Genomic DNA, 14,685 nt, shown 5'->3' on the forward strand with positions numbered 1-14,685 from the left:
TATGTTGGGTTGCCTATAGTAACTTGTTATAATGAAAATATTTCGTAAACTTTTTCATAAATCTTAAATTACCGCTGTGTTAAGTTGATTGATATAAATTAATTAAATTAAATATACTATATGCACGTTTTCAATATCTGATTTTATGCTTTATTGATGAGATTAAAATTCGAAATAAAATAACGAGGCAAGTGTAAGTAGCGCCACCAAACGTAAACAAACCAAGCGCGCCCGGAACGCGCCAGGATTGGTTCGCGCAGGTAAATCAATAAAAATAAACATCATGGCGACGCAGGCAGCCGCGTAGTCGCGAGTGTGTGTTGCGAGCGTGCGTGCATCTGAGAGGTGCAGTGCATCCGTGCGCGTTTTGCCGAAACCGCGTTGACCAGCGGCGAGCAGGCACGCAACGTTCCCGGCGCGCCAACACATCGGTAAGTCAAATTTACTTCCACAATTAGCATTGTTCGATTCACTGCATCCATGCATCGGTGCAGTCAGTGGCCGGTGTGTAAGTGTTAAGTAAGGCTCGCGAACCTTGCAGAACGCATGTGGGCGTACTGGCAGCATATGCTGGTTCTTGATTCTTCGCAAACATTCTTCAGCTGTAGTCTACGATCGGGTGTAAATGCGTGCGCGAGTGATGAATCCAAGCCGGCGTTCGTTTGTTTATTTGCTGATTTGTCGCGCGCGCGCGCCATTGTACCCAGCGGCAGCAACAATTGTCCAAATTGAAATATTGCTCGCGTGCGATTTGATTAATTAAACGACGACGAAGGAATCTCACCAACACTACTCGAGTAAGTCGCATCATACATCAACAGAGATAGATCAGCTGCGGAGTGTGTTTAGTTTAATTTTCATCCAACCAACTGCAACGCTCCTGCATTCATTTGTTAGGAAGGTTCGAGAAGTCGCGAAGCGCAAGTTGTTTACGTGTTTATGTTTAACAAATGCGAAGCACGAAGCAGGCTGTTGGCGAATTGTAACAGAAGTGTAGCGAAGTAATGTATTCGGCCATATGGCACCGGTTTCGCATGCATTTTGATGCGTTGCAGTCGGGCTGAGCGCTCGCGATGTTTAATGAGTTTAATGTTTTATTGATGCGTGCGATGCGTTTGTTGCCATCGGCGACAATTTACTCATTGAAATAATGCGTTGATGCACTTAACATTATTTTCAATTAATGATTATATCTTGATAAGGCACAGAAATATGTTTACTTAATTAATAACAGATTGCGTATCTTTACATTTTTTTACATAAAAAATACATAATTACATAATTTACATATTTAATTATTACAAAAAAATAAAGTTAAAAATTATGCGCATTTATTTCATAGAGTAGATGTTTATTTGAGTATTTTCACTGAATTTATTAGCAATATTACAGTTTGAAAGTGCTCTTGTGATAAGCCTGAAATAATTGAAACACTGAGACAGAAAATCATAATGTTAGCGGCGGTAAGCTTCTAGCCGAAATGGTAAAACCGGCTTTGGAAACTTTGCTTTTGCGGGAAAGTGCCAACTAAATCAGAGCTGCACTTTGCAAACATGCTCTTATTTCATCCATAGAAATTGTTATAATATTTCAAATCTTCGGATTTTCTTGCAAATTTAAATTTACCGCTTCATTAAGTTATAATAATGTTTTGCCTTTTTCATGCTCCGTGAAGACATTTAAAATTATTCCTATGTAATTTCAGATAATTTTCTTATATAAGTTTTATGCGAAATATGCAAATAAAGGCTTTCTCTTTTCGTGGGGATAGTCGCGGAGATTGCAGTCGTGCACTTTTCGTAATTTTTGCGCTGCGAGCGAGTTCTCGTTTCGATATTTTGATATTTTCAATTATACAGGGCATTGCATAATTTTTATATAGTTTTATCAAGTTGGTGTAAATAACACTCATTTTACATATGAATTGCGTAAATTTTCTGGAACATTTTGTATAAAGTAAGTGGTTTAATAGTCAGTTATTTGCATAATACTATAACAAATGAAAATACGTCAGAATGCGTACGTGAACATTTTTAACACTTTTGTGAGACAAATAGTTTACCATTTGTTCATTCGCGTTATCTACCAGTATCTATACGGATTAGCATTTGCATACGGCCTGAGTGAGTGCCTGGCGTTGGTGTTGTTACTCTTTGCTTTTCGTTTTGTTACGGTCGGGGGCCGCGATTCTCCCCACAATTTCGCCATTTGCACCATTTTGATACAGACAACACACTGCCACACTCCGGGCTGCGGTTTTCATTATTAGTTTACGCTCGGTTTGATTGGTTCGATTGTGTGCTTTGATCGCTTTGTTTTTGCACCAAATAACTACCCGTGGAGACTGTTATTTTGTGCATAATTTTATTTCTTGTGGTTGTTATTCTTTCGCGTGAATTTTGTGTTTTCTTGAGGTGTTTTGAGTGTTGGTTCGTGTTTACGTCGCACGCGTGAATATTTCGACGAAAGAATTTCGGCGAGTGAGAGGAAAAAGCAACTAATTGACGAGGTCAGTGTTTTTGTTTGCGTTTTGTTTGCATTCGGCATTCGGGATGAGACGTCCATGTGCACTCATTCGATTATTTTGACGCGCAGATTTCGTCGGAAATGTAAAAAACCTGCAGGTTTATTACAGTTATATCTGGCTGCAATCAGACAAATAAACAATTAACGTGAATTTTTTTACGTGTCGACTGGTAATTAGTGCTCAGACCGGAGATATTAATAAGCGCCATATGAAAAACAATATTAACTATCAGTGTAGCCGAATATTCGGACTACAGGAGACCAAATTTCATCTTTTTTACATATTTTACGTTATTATCTAAATTGTTTGTCCTCGACTGATCGAATATTTGGTATATCTCAAACACACACGTAAATAAATCAAACTGCATGTTTTACACCATCGAATAATAAGCTTCTGTGTCCAAAATGTCAAACGGTGCTTGTTTGGCTAACACTGAAACATCACCACTCCAAACACCCAGTCGTGGGTGAACCACAATGCGTGGGCGGTGCTTTCAACTTGGAAGTCCGCTGAAACCTTTGGGTGGCGGTGCCGGCGCTGTAATGCGGGGGCAGCAAGCTCCGCGCCCGCCAAAGATGCGTTGGTGGATCTGTTTTGTGCCCACGCTGTGCGCGCTCAGCTCCCATCGTGTTTCGCTTTGAAAATTTCGCAATTTTCATCACGTTGTATAAGCGGCGCTATTCGGAAGTGCGGCTTTTTGCTGCGAATTTAAGCTCCATGAAAATATGTAATTAATTTTCATTCGAACGTGAATAAACGCCGGCCTGAGAGAGCACATTGGATTAAACACTTAAATGCCCCGTATCTACCATAGCAAATTTATTTTAATTAATATTTTAAACGCTTTGTGTATGATTTTTTTTAGCTCTTGTGTGTTTTATTTACTTATTTATTCAGTATTTACTTCTCGCAGCAAGTATTAGCATGATTAAAGCTTGGCGTTTCGTCCGCAAACGGGCACGAGTTTGCAAATCGATAATTGATAATAATTACGTTCGTTCGAAAGTTTATAAATGTGCGCATAATGACGGTGCGTCTGTGTTGCCGCAATCGAATAACGATTCGGTTCGTCTCGCTTGACTCGCCACTCCGATGGAAAATTAGTATGGCTAATTATTTTTCGATTTGCTCGCATGCGGCGTGCCGGTAATCGCAAAACGTCTTAACGTGTGTTTTCGCGACATGTTTAATTGTTCTTTGTCTGCATATGCCAATAAGCATTATTTTATTTTAAACGTGTATTTATTTTTTATGAATATTTATTTGGTGCGTTATGTGTATAATTCATTTGTGGTTCGCAACTCGCGATTATCAAAGCGCAGTCCGAGGCAATTACGTGGCGCTCTCTTTCGCCGAAAATCGCTTTTATTAATAACCTTCGATCATTTGATCATCGGTCGAAGCACTCGAAGCGCCCATCATCGTCGACACGGGTGGTACACTCGATCACACGCAAACCCAACTCGAAAATACACACAGTGTGTTCATATTCCGAATATTTTTAAGACAAACAAAACATTAATTATATATTTTTGGAGAAATCACTGCCGTACTCTCGGTATACCGAATACGAGTTACTTGTGTGTTGCTTTGTACTTTTTATTCTCTGGTGGGGCAGTTGAAGAATATAAAAAATAATTTTATGCTCCATAATCACAGGGGACGGACGGGTTTTGAGCGCGTTATGACATACCCGAAATTGAAATTATCGACCACATCATCCATTGAACGCCGCTTGAAAAATTATTGCAAATTGAAATCGAAGAAAAAAGTTTAAGGAAACACATCAAAAAAGTCCTGTTATAAAGTTTTTATTGCTGTAGTAATACTGCGATAAGATTTTCGTTGAATAATTGGTGGAAAGCCATTTGCGTCAAAATGACGTCGCACGTGGTGATAAACAGCGCACACGTAATTGTTTACGCCGTTCGCATATTTTCAATTGTCTTTTGTTTGTTCGGTGCGCGTGACGCAAGCGGTGAAGCCACTCGGAAAATCATCATAACACCCACGAAAAATTGAACACAACGTCAATGAAATCGTAAAATTAATTCGATTGTCGTAGGTTGAGGTGTGCTACTGACGTAATTTTCCGATAACAACTCCCGCTATTGTCTCAATTACTGATATGTTTTTTATTTCGTTTAACTTCCAGATACTCGAATAAACTGCTGAATCAACAAACACACGCTAACAGTGCGTGTCACGAATGGTGAAAGTAAAAGACGATCCACCGGGCATGGCCGAACCCAAAAAGTCGACCGCCAGCGCCCCGCGCGGGGGCGGCAATTCGTCGAGCTCGACCGGCCCCCCGTACCACCATCATCACGCGCATCATAACAATAACAATAATAGTAGTAATGGCAGTGGGCCGCGAAAGCCGCGACATCATCACAGCGGCGGGCATCACTTTCATCACTCGTCGCACCACCATCACTGCACGTTCCCGCAGCCGATTCAGGCGGCGCCGGTGCTGACGGGCGTCGCCGCCGCCGACCCGGCGGCCGATCCCAACGGCCAGCCGGCGCGTTTCTATTTCGGTCCTGGTTTCGAACCGCAAGCGCCACAGTTCGGCTTGGCGGGCGGCGGCTGCGGCGGGGTGGGCTGTACCGCCGGTCCTAGCCACCCTCAGCCACCGAACGGCGAGTACGTCGTGTTGTTCCATGTCAATCCGGGAGTCACCATTCGGTTTCAAATGGGCGACAACTTGGAAGTACTAAGAGGTAAGTGAAATCTAGCGACATCTATTGGAGAATTTGAGCGCCATCTATGAAAAAAGCGCGTTGTTTTTGATATCACCTGGAGTTCCATGTGGTTGTGTATATTGTCTGAAATATTGCGCTATAGAAAAGAGTGTAGGAAGTGAAACGGAAGCGTATTTTGATCTGCGACTTCCTGCTCGACGGCTTGCACTGCTGTGCTTTGCGTTCGTGCGCACACTACAATTTTCAATGACGGAGCACACGAAGCTCTTCTGGATTACACACATATCCACATGCTATACACGCTATATATATACGTATGCTGCTAGCATGATAATGCTCATATGTTACGTGCGCTTAGAGCATGAGCACAGACTCAAACGTTGCACACACGCTAACAAAAACAAAACACAAAACAAGAACAGCGAACTGGTGAGCTCATGAGCTAGAAGTGTACTTGTGTATTGTACATTGTAACGTATGCTCGGCTTTAGCTTATGGCTTATGCTCTACTATACTTTACATTATTTTACTTTGCTTCGCGCCGTGTTCCACTGGATTCTATGCGAAATCCAACTGGCAACGCACATATATCAGTATGTGTGTGTTGGCAAGCACAAATTGCTCTCGTTCGTGAATAATTATTATAATGCCATGCTCGTTCCGGGAAAATTGCGCGTTTGATGTAAGTGCTTAAGTAGCAGTTGTGTGGTCGCACGCGGAAAATAGTCACCGGTAAAGTTAAATTTGCGAAAAGCGGAAAATCAATTTACTTGCACTTTCAGCTTGGGAATTTTTCATATGTTCGAGTACACATCTCCAACATAGACAAGGTTATGGTAGGCAACCAAATACACACGACAATTTAATATTACATTTTATGATTTTAATATTGTATGGTATGATAATTATTTGTTTCACATGTTTTACTTAAAAATAGTAAAATGCACAAAGTGTCTAATCCGGAATTTCCTAATTGCTGTAATGTGCGCATACCTCACAAATATTCATGCATGCACAGCTGAATTCCTACGTTATTGCAACGAGTTAGGCGTTCATTAATGCCTTACATTTGTGCAAACAGTGCAAAGAAATGTATGTTTACTCATGATATTTGCACATTTTGCTACTGGGAAAGTGCGATGATGATTCACGCCCGAGTTTGCACTTTGCGTTCATATGATGCAGTTGATTTCATAAATTTGGTTAAATACTGCTGATTCATACATTTAATAAAAATCACTCCGTTTTTTTGTGCCTTGATCATAGACACGCAGAGCAGTTTGTTTTAGGAAAGTGGGAAATTTGTGTTTTGTGTACACAAGTATTGCATGTGAGGGAAGTGTACGTACATTTTGAAGCAATTTGTAACACGATAGTGCAATGCGCACCCGTGGTTACGTTTTCTCGCTGCGGGGCGAACGGATTGAATGACAGACAACTGGTATAACGGTTATAGTTTGATTTGCTTTTTAGTATCTTCATTATGTGTTTACTAAACGTTATTTTATTTTAAGAGCAATATACTTCATATAACTCTCTAGTTGTTAGATTAAATTTCAAATTATTGATGTTTTTGTTGGATATTGTATAAAATTAGGAGTTTGAACACGCAGTTTGTGCAACATGTTAAGTGTGAAAAGGATAATAGCTTCCACACACGATCACACGATGTTTAAGTGGCTTACACTGCAAAAGATTTTATTTTCTGCATCAAACTGCCATTTTTTCCCAAATTTATCATTTAACTAACACTTGCGTCTAATATGTAGGTAGTTTAAAGATTTGCGTATGTATATTATTCTTAACTAGCATCTTTTAACTACCTATTCAATTTAGCAGTTAAATATAGTTTTGTACCAATGCTATATTAAGAGCTGAATCTCCGTGTTATTCGTTTAACGTTTAATTTTCAATGACGCTTCTTAGAAACAATAAAACAAAACAAAAGCGCGAAATACACGTATTCGACATGATGTGGTTTTGAATGCAAGGTTATAACGACTGTTTTTGCGCTTTCGATTTCAACCAGTGGCGTAGCTACCATATCATAAGAATGTGCTATACGTTTGGGGCTAAAAAAAAAGGATTAGTATTATGTTATTAGTTAACGATTCGTTAAATCGTAATCGATTTGGATGGGGCACCACTACCCCCACTCCTCTGCAAATGCTACACATGCTCAGTAGGTTCAAATTCTTCCCTATCCAGAATTTTGAATTTCTGACCCACTTCTTGTACCTGAGGATTAGTGAGTTTTAGTTTCATCGGTAGATTTAAGCTCCCCCTTAGCCAAAAAATGTAGTAAAGGTTTTGCTCTAATATTTAACGTATAGATATGGGCCTAAATAATTTGAAATTGTTACTTTTTGTGACCCAAGAAGGGCCTCCTTGGATTTTACTTACCTTATGGCTTGATTTTGGTTGCTAAGCCACTGATTTCAACATCCAACAAATCTCTATAAAAGTAGATTCTAAAACGTTAAAAACTAAACTACGATAGTGAAAAGAAAATCAATTAGTGTTGAAAGTTGAGAACAATAATCATTTCATTAAGCCAAATTGTCAGCTGGGATTAGCAGAGTTAATTGAATCATTTGGTAGTAGTTGCATGTTTTAATGAGATAATTTTCGATTTTTATTCTGCAGCAGCATAATTTTGATTGATGCATCGTTGGGCAATTTGTTGGTGAGTCGGTTCGTTGGTTAATATTATTGTAATTACTTGGCGCACCTAATTGGAGATGCATTAATGCGCAATTATACCACAATTAGCACCAATTTGGTACCGATCGGTGTGCGATTGACGCCGATTTCGACACTCAGCGCGCACACATGCACATGTTTCATCTATAAACATTTTATGTGCTTGTTAAACGATACGTTTTGTCGCAATTATTCTACCAGACGATTGGTAAATACAGTAACTATCAACAAATAGTGACAGATTTTTAAAATTTATTATCGCACGTGTTTTTTTATTTTCAAAGATCTGTAGGTACACAGATTTAAAGAATTATATTTAAAATTGGTTTTCAGAAAAAAAAATTATCATTGTTAGGTACATTTTACAAAGATTTCAATTAACAACGAAGATTGATTTTCATTCTTTTGCTGGTTTTTCATTTTGTGTTTTGTGTATTTAAAATTTCCACCAGTTTTATTATATGTTTTGCATTCATTCATTCTTTCTATTGTATATTTCGTGAAACGTTTCTTTTTTATATATTGGTGAGTTTTTGTAAGAGTATTTTTTTTTCAAACATCATTTACACGACGTGCTGGCCCCGCAAAACCTTACGAGTTATGACTAGACTGGATAATGTAGTTAAATGTAACAAAAGTTCGGCGCAAAAACGTGTCGTGTCGCGTTGTGTTTTAATAATATGAACGTCCAGCGAACGGATGGATGAGTCGCGCATGTTTATAATTGTCAGGCGTACGAGTGTTTTGATGATGCGCTCTGATCTGATGATTATGTGTTTCGACTTTTTGCTGATTCCATATTCGTATTGCAAATTTTTGCGAGAGTTATGATCATCGCTGGTTATACAACCAGTGAAATAATGATTATTATCAAAATGATGTTTAAAAATAATTTGGAGGGCATGCTGTTCGTAGAAAATGAATATTTGCACATTACATAAGGTCAATTTATTGTTAATCACTTATTCTATGGCTAGATTGTTTTGCGCTTGGTGATTTATAAATATGTAGTTTGTTGCTATTATTGGGTTTATGTTGGATTAGAATCATGGCTTAACGACTTCCTTTCCCTTGATCATGTATCACCGGGTAATGATATTTTCATATTCGATTTGCAATTAGATTCGCATAATAAAGTTAAAGCATCAATGATTTGTTCCACATGAACACGAACATCGCATTTTATTTTTAATAATTATTCAAAAATATTGTGAGAAGAAGGAATATTTTGCAAATGATTTGTGCCGTAAACATGCAAGTAAAAATCGATTTCACATTTTCTTTTATTTGCAGTATGCATGTAGAATGCGAATAGGAATGAAAATTGATAAGAGCAGCAAATTGCCAACGCATTGGAACATATATTACTCGAGGTAATAAATGCTGCATAGAAACATGCAGTAAAATATAATAAAGGATTTTGCGGAAACGAAGCCAGAGATAAATCTAGATATTCTTAGAAAACATATCAATCACAATATTCATGTATATTTACCTGCACGTAACAGTATATGTATGTAATATATGTTTCCTATAGACCTCAATTTTTAGGCAGTCTTTAAATTATTCCAACGAATAATCGTGTATTGTTTTGTTTCGAAATTATAATTGACAGGGTGTAAAATACGTGTTAAAAGTTGGTTTGAAGATTTAATCATAATTATCTATAATATAAAAATGAATCACAAAATCTGTTGGTAAGCGCATAACTCAACAACGCCAAGACCAATTTGGTCAATTATTTTTTTTAAATGTTCGTTTATGTCCAAGGATGGTTTTTACAGCGAGAAAAATTCGAATGATTGCCGGGAAAACCATAAAGACAGCCCTTTGCTGTAGGATAAAAGTTGACATTGAGATTCAATCATTGTTATAGTTAAATAGTTGAATCCGAGATGGCGCGCTGAAGTGCATTATTAGCAATTCATTATATAATTAATTAAAATAAAATTGCGATTTATATTGATAGAATTGACACATACTACGTCTAGACCAAGAGATTTAAAACGAATTACATTTTTATTAAACACTACCGGGACGAAGTCGCGGGCAAAAGTTAGTGATAATACAAAATAAGTCGCGAATAATAAAATATTTTTGAAATATTTTTGAAATTGCCCATATTATTTTACAACTCTTGGTGTAATCGTGGATTCCCATTAATGGTCAGCTGTAAATCCCAAATCCGTATTTGTCAACTTCGTAAATTTATCAATTTAACAGTCTGGTTCACATTCGTTTGTTGGTAAAAGTAAACACCATTAGGTGTTGTTAATCATTGAAATACTGGAAAAGTACAAGGACGTATGTTGTAACAGTGTTTTCCTTTTCGTTTTTTTTTTCTCGCAGTCGTGTTATATGGTTGTGATTGTGAATTCAACTCGTATTTCCATTAATTGTGCAAACATCTATATTATATACAAAAATAGATAAATTCCTACAACTTAATTCATTTGAAATGCATTTTATTCATGTGTGACTCTTCGGTCTGCATGTTTATTACATTTCGTATGCTCTTTGTATCAAGGATAATTATATTAGGTTTTATATCATTTACAGAGGCAAAAAATATCCATTATTTCTGTTTGATCCACAAAAAAATGCTAATTTCGTTGATTTACCTTTTTTGAGTTGCTAATGTAGTTACCCTTTGTTTTCTGAGAGAAAACAAACAATTGAAGCCATGAAAAATTAAAACGTTTGTTGTGTTTCCATGTTTTGTTTCGTGCATGTAGAATTCTGCATTAAGGAATTATTGCCGTGTGTGTTGCTTCATTGTTTTTAGAGTTCACCAGCTCACAATTCCTTGTGTTTTCATTAATTTTTTCCAACCTGTGCGCGCGGTTTACTTTCGAATGTTTGACGCGGAATTTCGCCGCACGAACGAACTTCAGATGACCGTTCGACATTTACCTCTGCGCGCTTGTTGCATTTTCCGATTTATACTTGTCGTGTCCAATTGACTGAGAGTTGACTGTGAAATCATCAAATTAAGACGGCAAACGACTGACAAACAAGCACGTTGATAATCAACCAAAAAATATGTTGATTGATTTGTTTTTTTCTGCCGATAGTATAATCGACAATCGAATATTCAATAAATTGATTAATGTCTGCGTCTTTGTTAGTGGTGTAGTGGTATAGGTCGTTTGTGAGTTATAGTATCGCCTTATAGATTTCATCGTTGGCGAATGCGAATAAAATAAAATAGGTGAACGTTTCGCATGGTTTTTAGCGAAAATGTTACGTTCGCTCTTCGCTCGCACGGCAAAAAGTGAAAGCAGGAAATATCGGCTTCGTGGTGCACTGCGCGGTCTTTTGATCGGCAGCTTCGTTTCTAACGTGCATGCTGTGAATGCAGAAAAATGCACGTGAAATGTGCGAATGCACTTTTTACATAGGTCAAAATTCTGGCTTAGCAGAAAACAAAAAAAATCAAATTATTTGCCAAATTTTGCATATAATAACAAAAAATTAACTTTTTTAGTGTTTTGTTCCATTAAATTTCATCACAATAATATTTTTTATTTAAATTTTTCAAAAAATGCTCTCTGCTTTGTAATTTACGACTTGCAATCAAATCCACAGCGCCGTTGAAATTTATTTTCCCTGCGGTTTTGCATTAATTCTTTTCGATTTCAGCAATTACGCGAATTTATCGTTGATTTTTTATTACGATCACTTGCATATACGTAATCAATTTCACGTGTCACATGCGACCCTTATTGCGTATTAATTAGCGTTCGTTAATTTATACCAGCCGCTGTCTTGGATTATTTATTCGCGAGCGCTTGCGTAAACCACACTTCAGAGTTAAAACGCGAACACGTTCAGCCTCACTTGCCTCATCTTCTTCGGCTTCCACTTCGAACGAGGATGATGGCTTGACGGCTGACCGATATGCGCATCAATAAAATGCTCATAATAATTGCGAGTTAATACCAATACACATTTCATGACTGGTATTTCGCTGCAGCGGCGCGCTTGTTGCATCACGCGCTTTTGCACTTTTGTAAACAATTCCAAAGTAACAGTCGCCTGCCTCGCGCGAGCACAACGTTGAAAGTGTTCGAACCTTTCAAAGAGCGCAAACGTTACGAACAATTAACCAATTAACTCATCTGTAATAAAATTTAATGTGGATGCTCATAATAATTGGATGCATATGGTAGTAGTGATTTATAGTTGAATATACTTAAATTGCTGAATTGCTCATAAATGGCGTTGATATACTGCATTGTGAAGGATACAATAAATTAATATTTTTGTTGTTTTGTTGCAGGTGAGTCTTAACTGCAATTATTCCTACTGCGCATCTAATATCTAAGGTAAACAGTACGCATTTTTTAAATCTTGAAACAGACATTTCGAGTAATTTCTCATTTTTGTCTGTTTTTTAAATCTCGAAATGAATTATGAAGGTTTCTGGACGCGTCTGCTTCCAGCCTCGTCAAAGCAGGACAATAGATCATCTGTTATTCCACTTATTTCGCAAATCCAGACTCGTTTTTGCACTCGCTGGTGCGCGCAAACTTCGCCCGCGCATGCAAAATCCATTATTCTTGGATTCTTGGCATATACTTCTCATAAATGGTATATAGTCGCGTAGAATGTCTATTAGCATACATTCACGCTGTTGTTGTATATGGCATACTTGTTGGATTTGTTGTCGGAGGTGCTGTGAGTTGAAGTTGGAACATTACTCGCCGCTGTGTTGTTCGTTATAAGGTAGCGTTTTTCACGAAGCAACAGCTCGGCGCGAGTGGCAACAGCGACGAAACGACCTTGCCGACATTCTCTCAATCTCCCACGACTCCCACGACAAGACGCTTTTCTTTTGCGAACACGAGATTTTGCAATGTTCAACTTTATATATTTATTCGTCCGTGGTTCAATTTTCTTTCTGCAACACTTGGTATTTGCAGGTTTTAAAAATTTAAAAAGTAGGTTATTCTTGTTTTAATATTTAATGCTCTTTTTGAAAGCAAGTTTAAAATTAATTTAATTACTGTGCCGACGACAGTGATGTTAAATAATCATTAAAAATGCAATCGGGTAAAAGAAGGCGTTAAAATTTTATGCTTGTGTGGCATTTGTTCGATTTAATGATTTGCAGGATCTGATTTTTATGATATTTGCTTAGAAAGATTACAACATAGTGATTTGCTGGTAATTGAAAATAATGCAAATTTTGATGACTGAAGCGACATTAAATTAAACCTATGAATATTTTACCCGTGACAAGTGAAGGGAATACATAGTTATTTTTGTTTCAATAATTGCTTGTTATATTTGTGCTATTTCTATTCCGGAGAAAAAATGTTTTTTTTTTCACTTTTCGACGAAAATGTGAAGACGTAAAAAACTTGTCGCTTTTAAATATTAACGAGGTCTCTCGACGGACCCAATCACTGGCTAGGCTGATGCTGGTATGAAGCTCAGACAGGACCAGCACGGGCTAAACCATGCTAAACCAATGAAAAGCGGGCCAACCGACAAACCAACCTCATGTATAATGAATATTAAACAGATTTGCACGACGAGGCGACAACGACGGTGCGGTGAAATAATGCGCGCCGCATATAGATCTAATCAAAAAAAAGTACAAAAAAAGTCTGCTTCTCATTATAACTTACAAATGCAAACTTTTGAAATTGGACTTTAAAATCCTGTTTATACGTCTGTCACATTGTGAGTTTATGAAAATATAATCGAATTGACATAACGTTTAAAGGCTGAATGTGAAAGTGAGCTCTAAATCAATTTAAATTCTGCACGAGAGCAAAAGTTTCGGCACTTAATCACAAATCGATTCATCACACTCGCGAGACGCCACGAGAAGCGCGCTCGTGATGCTGCTCCCCGTCCGCCCGCTTTATTCACACTCCGGTGGCGTGTGCTGCCTCCATCGTCGGGCGCCATCCTGAAGTTTAATTAGATTCCCAGCGTATGTCCAACCATCGCCAGCGGCTGATGGCGTGTCGTAATATGGAGTAATCGCATTTGCAAGCGTCACTTTAAAGTCGAACTCGAGTCTAGTCGCGTCTAGTCTTCATCTTCGCGATGCATAGACATGTTAAACATGATTTCATAGGTTTTATAGAATTCATAGACTCAATAGACGCCTGCGAGTATTTATCATGAAGGATGCGAATGTAGGTCGCTGAGATCGACGCGTTTTGCATTGTGGCGAGGCAACGAGAATGTGAGAATATGAGAAAATGTACGCGCCATCGATGATAGTAGTGATGACACGATGAAGGAGCAGATATCACACGTCTGCGATCTAGATGAGGACGATTTATCTCGACATCTCGCCATTTTCTCATTTGATATCTTCGGGTTGCACAATTGCAGACACAATGACAAATCTAGATGGCAGACGATTTTCAATTTAAAAGAAATTTATTCAACCGCTATTTATTTAAATAAAAATACGTAGATTCCCTCGGCAGGCATTGAACCCGGCTATAATCCTCACGCCCGCATAAAGTTCCGTAATAAATTGTTCACTTCGAAGCAAGTAGCACGCACATTCGCGTACATTATACATGTATGCACTTTTATGCGTTGTTATGCTATATTTCTAGCGAATATATCAATGTGTCGTTCGGAATTTGAAAATTTCTGTATTGTCGACTCTCGTATTTAACTCTGCTGACATGAATATTAAATATAAAAATGTAAACAGGTGAACAATAAATGCGCAGAGCGCGAGAATGATGATGGCTTAATTAAAACGCGTTA

The 14,685-nt window shown here is 37.9% G+C and overlaps 1 protein-coding gene across 2 annotated transcripts in view; it reads left to right on the plus strand.

Moving 5' to 3' along the window:
• Window positions 1–293: 293 nt before the first annotated feature.
• LOC135796155 (fibronectin type-III domain-containing protein 3A-like) overlaps window positions 294–14,685 on the plus strand; it is a 43,594-nt gene continuing 29,202 nt past the window's right edge. The window contains exons 1-2 of one of the 2 annotated variants that reach the window (XM_065308073.1): window positions 294–431; window positions 4,686–5,253. In XM_065308073.1, coding sequence (XP_065164145.1) covers window positions 4,740–5,253 — 514 coding nt within the window. In that variant the 5' untranslated portion in view covers window positions 294–431; window positions 4,686–4,739. Of the gene's footprint in view, window positions 432–682; window positions 798–4,685; window positions 5,254–14,685 lie in introns of those variants that run through there. The other variant, XM_065308074.1, reaches the window with a different exon arrangement.

Source organism: Atheta coriaria, unplaced genomic scaffold (assembly GCF_025399875.1).
Source record: "Atheta coriaria isolate IRGN ID8LTWV9N9 unplaced genomic scaffold, Caltech_Dcor_3.1 hic_scaffold_7_pilon, whole genome shotgun sequence".
In the NCBI taxonomy this organism is placed as follows: Eukaryota; Metazoa; Arthropoda; class Insecta; order Coleoptera; family Staphylinidae; genus Dalotia; species Dalotia coriaria.